Genomic DNA, 3,903 nt, shown 5'->3' on the forward strand with positions numbered 1-3,903 from the left:
AAAACAACAAAAAACCTCTCAACAAGACACCCCCCCCAACAACAACCAAAACAACAACAACAAAAAAACTGAACAAACCAAACCGAACCGAAACAAAACAAAACAAAACAAGCAAGGTCATCATTAGTTCACCGAGCACGATACCAGCTCAACTAATGGTACGTCCAAACCAACAGTGCATGTAGTTCGTGGCACCCCCATCGTTAGCGCAGCAGATAAATACTGCAGGTCCCGGTTCGAACTTAATAAGTGTCTGGTTTTCGGTTGTTCAAAGACTTGTCTTATACGACTGCTTCCCTCCAATTCACGGATATAAGGTTTTTTTAAAAGGAGAAAACATGAAGCGAGATAGATTTTGTTGAAATTTAATAATAAAAAGCAGCATTTTAACACAACATTAGTGCGAAATGGGAGTATAATCAGTTTTCAGCTGCACACAAAATCAAATTGCTCTCCATCTTTTACACATTAGAATCACATCATAATACTAGTAATGACTTGACCAAATATATCCCTGATGATTTCACATAACACATTCATTTGCTTTGCATAAATTAATATAGAACAATATTCAGTGATGAACAAAATGGATACCGATTAAAAAGGAAAATAAGAGAGGACCTGTAATGAACTAAAAGAATAAAACTGTCCTAACATTTCTATCAAAACTCAAGGAAATAAGTGTGATGACACTCCAACAATGATTACTCACACCAAACAAAAAGAAACAAACCATGGAATAGCCCGTATCAAAAGTACACGGACACAACAAGATGGAGAAACGGGCACACCTTGAGGCAGCATTTACCTCTTACTGCTGAACAAAACTTGATGTTTTGGTTAAGTTCAGTCAAACGACGCTGTTCTTAGTTTTACCGAAAGCTACATTTTTTCAAGCTGAGTATAGTAACACACTTTCACTGTGTCTGTCCTAATCAATTTATTTCTTTTTGTTAAAACACCCCAGGAACCTATTCCTTTCGTGCGTAATGTCGCTGAAAATAACTATGATCACAACCCAGCAATTTTGTGAATGGCTGAGTGCTTTACTTTTTTTTACAAACGGTTTTCTTTTTTGTCTACTTGTATTTTCGTTTATGATGCGAAGTGTGTCCATGACAGTCGGTGTCTAGATCACTCGTGTAGGTTTTTATGTACTCCCTAAAGTTTATGCACAATGAAAGAGGCAAGGTTATTGGCTATTGTATTTCATTAAAAGAAATTTGCTATAAGTGTTTGTTGATTTTGCAGCCACGTAACCTGGATAGACTATGGTGGTCGGTGGTGTTCATGTAGTTACGTAAATCGATTCTAAATTTATCAAAGACACTTAAAGAAAGGTAGGGACGTAATACTACTTAGTGCCAATACCAAAAGTAAATGAGAACAAGAGTTTTAGCAGTGGGTTCTGCAGTAACAGCTAGTGGCAACTCTCCTGGTGAAACGCTTCACGGACCATGGGTTGGTGGAGCAGACGGCGTAGAAACTGCGCAGTGTGTAGCGGCGCAGACAGCGGCCCACAGACGCACAGTTCTCGGTGAGCAGGGCACACTTGTTGCAGTTACAGTAGGCGGTGTAGATGGCGTTAGACGGGTAGAAAGGACAGCATCTGGCCGGGGGGTTGGAGCTGGTGTCGTAGAAGCACGGCAGACGACGTCTGTAGCTTCGGCAACCGTATCCTTGACGACGGGGGCAGCACCTCCAGGAGACCAGGTACTGAGACTCTGCGTAGGCCACGTAGGGGTTTACTTCTGCCAACTCTGTTCTGTACTCCTGCCTGAAGCGGTTCCGTAGATCCTCAAATGACACGCGCTCTTTTGGAATGTCCTCAAGTGGAACAAAGTCATTCTGCAAGGCTTCGTCTTCGTCTTCTTCCATTTCAACTTCCTTCTGCTGTGCACCTTCCAGCTGAAACTTTGTATCTGTAGGCAACAACAGAAGACCATTGCTTACAATGTAGGCTTATATATATATATATATATATATATATATATATATATATATATATATATAAATATAGTTTTCATTTAAATAAAATACACTTTATGTTGTTTGAAGACAGATCACGTGACCCCCCTTGCAATTATGTTGTTTGAAGACAGATCACGTGACCCCCCTTGCAATTAGCCGAGAGAAAAAGAAATAATTATTCAGCCCCTGCAGTGTAGGTTGTTTCCTTTTATTTCCTCCATGCAATAATTCTTTTAGTGACATTATTAACAAACTAATCAGTTGTTGCAGTCAAACATCTTGTTCCGGACATTTGTTTAAAATCAACAGGCTCCGACTGAATACACATTTGACTTTATTATTTTAAAGATAGAGAAACAGTGTTAAACGTCCTCAGAGATTCCCAGCTAAACTGTACAATACAATTAAAAAGAGTGGTAAATTTTTTAAGCGAATGGTCTCTTTAAAAATCAAAGACAAGGTGACAGACAAGTAAAAGTTAATATATGACGTAGGAGTGGAGGTGCTGGGCTGATGGTTAACGCATGGTACTTATAGTTCTGTTATCATAGGTGTGATTTCTCTGTCAAGGAAGTCGGAAGTTCAGAGGAGGATGCTTGACCTATTTTCTTCCGTTCGCCAAGTTGTAAATTATGGGCACTCAGTATTTAACAAAAAGACAGAAATAAATGACTGATTGGGATTCATGGTCTTGAGCATTATCAAAAAATGTGTTGTAGTTAAGTTTTAGTAAACATTTTACGGCACTTGAAACACATTTAAATGATATAAGTGCCGTGGATTAGAGGTATTACAAGAGAGTAATAAACTCAAAGCAAAATAAGGGAGGATGAGAGACAAGGACGACAGATGCTTGATACAAAAAAAGGTACAAACAACACCAGCGCGCCCACCAATCACTCGCCAACTCTGTGTGAAGTAGGAGAAAAAAGGGAGGCAGACAGGAATAAATACATATTAGAATAAAGAAACATGTACAGTAAAGCACCTTTTCTGGTGTCGTTCAAGCTTTTTACCAGACAGGCACAGTGACATCAACAGCCAGTTTTGGGTGTAGCTTAAACTTTAAAATTCAACACTCACCATCAAAGTAACCCTCGACTTCTTTTATAGGGTCTACCAGCGGACAGGCTGCTGGCTCAAGAGGTTTTTGGTCTACTGGTTGGCGAACAGCAGTTGATGAGCGCAGTCTTCGAGCTAGCGCTGGCCCCAGCACCAGGGTCATCAAGACCAGAAGATACGGAAGTCTAAGAGAGACCATGGTAACCGTATATCAAAATGGCAAATAAAGTTCCAAAGGTATCTTTCAGAGCTCTGAGGCAAGTGAACTGCAGCACTTCAGGGTAGAAAGGTTTGAGGATGCCTGATGTCGCATCACATTTATACATAAACCTTTCTCCTTTTCCACCAATCGGACGCTTCGCTTGTAACATCCGTCTCATTCACAACTTAGAATCACGTTTATCGTTATGCCTGTATAATTTATGATCTCTTTCTCTTTGAAAGGTAATTATCCATTATTGTAACAAAAGAGAAAATTGGCTTAAAGAACAAGGCGGATACAAGAGAGGAGCTGAACGTTAGATCCGGGTACATTTTAGGAACCCTGTCGAAAGCTACACGCTTGAATGATGTTACGCCAAGAGTACTATATTTATAGTTATTAAGTCACATATTAGACAGAGAGAAAGAGGCATGCACGCGCGCAGATAGATAGATAGATGGATAGATAGATAGATAGATAGATAGATAGATAGATAGATAGATAGATAGATAGATGGATGGATGGATAGACATGAGTATAAGTACCCACACAAAAATAAACACATCATGTAAAGAAAACAATACACATAATAATAGGAATATCACAAAAAACATGTATACCTTTGTTTATCACTTGCACGCACTCACAAACACACACACACACACACA

General features: G+C 39.4%; 2 protein-coding genes across 2 annotated transcripts in view; both read right to left on the reverse strand.

Moving 5' to 3' along the window:
* Positions 1–349: 349 nt before the first annotated feature.
* Positions 350–3,903, reverse strand: part of LOC101857196 — a 27,037-nt gene continuing 23,483 nt past the window's right edge. The window contains exon 3 of the mRNA XM_005104580.3: positions 350–1,371. The gene's annotated coding sequence lies outside the window, so the exon portion shown is untranslated. The remainder of the gene's footprint in view (positions 1,372–3,903) is intronic.
* Positions 352–3,247, reverse strand: LOC101856976. The gene is made up of 2 exons (XM_005104578.2): positions 3,055–3,247; positions 352–1,922 (listed from the first exon to the last, which is right to left on the reverse strand). Exons 1-2 carry the CDS (start codon positions 3,230–3,232, stop codon positions 1,396–1,398), a joined length of 705 nt encoding a protein of 234 aa, XP_005104635.1. The 5' UTR covers positions 3,233–3,247; the 3' UTR covers positions 352–1,395.

The sequence above is a fragment of the Aplysia californica genome, unplaced genomic scaffold (assembly GCF_000002075.1).
Source record: "Aplysia californica isolate F4 #8 unplaced genomic scaffold, AplCal3.0 scaffold00426, whole genome shotgun sequence".
In the NCBI taxonomy this organism is placed as follows: domain Eukaryota; kingdom Metazoa; phylum Mollusca; class Gastropoda; order Aplysiida; family Aplysiidae; genus Aplysia; species Aplysia californica.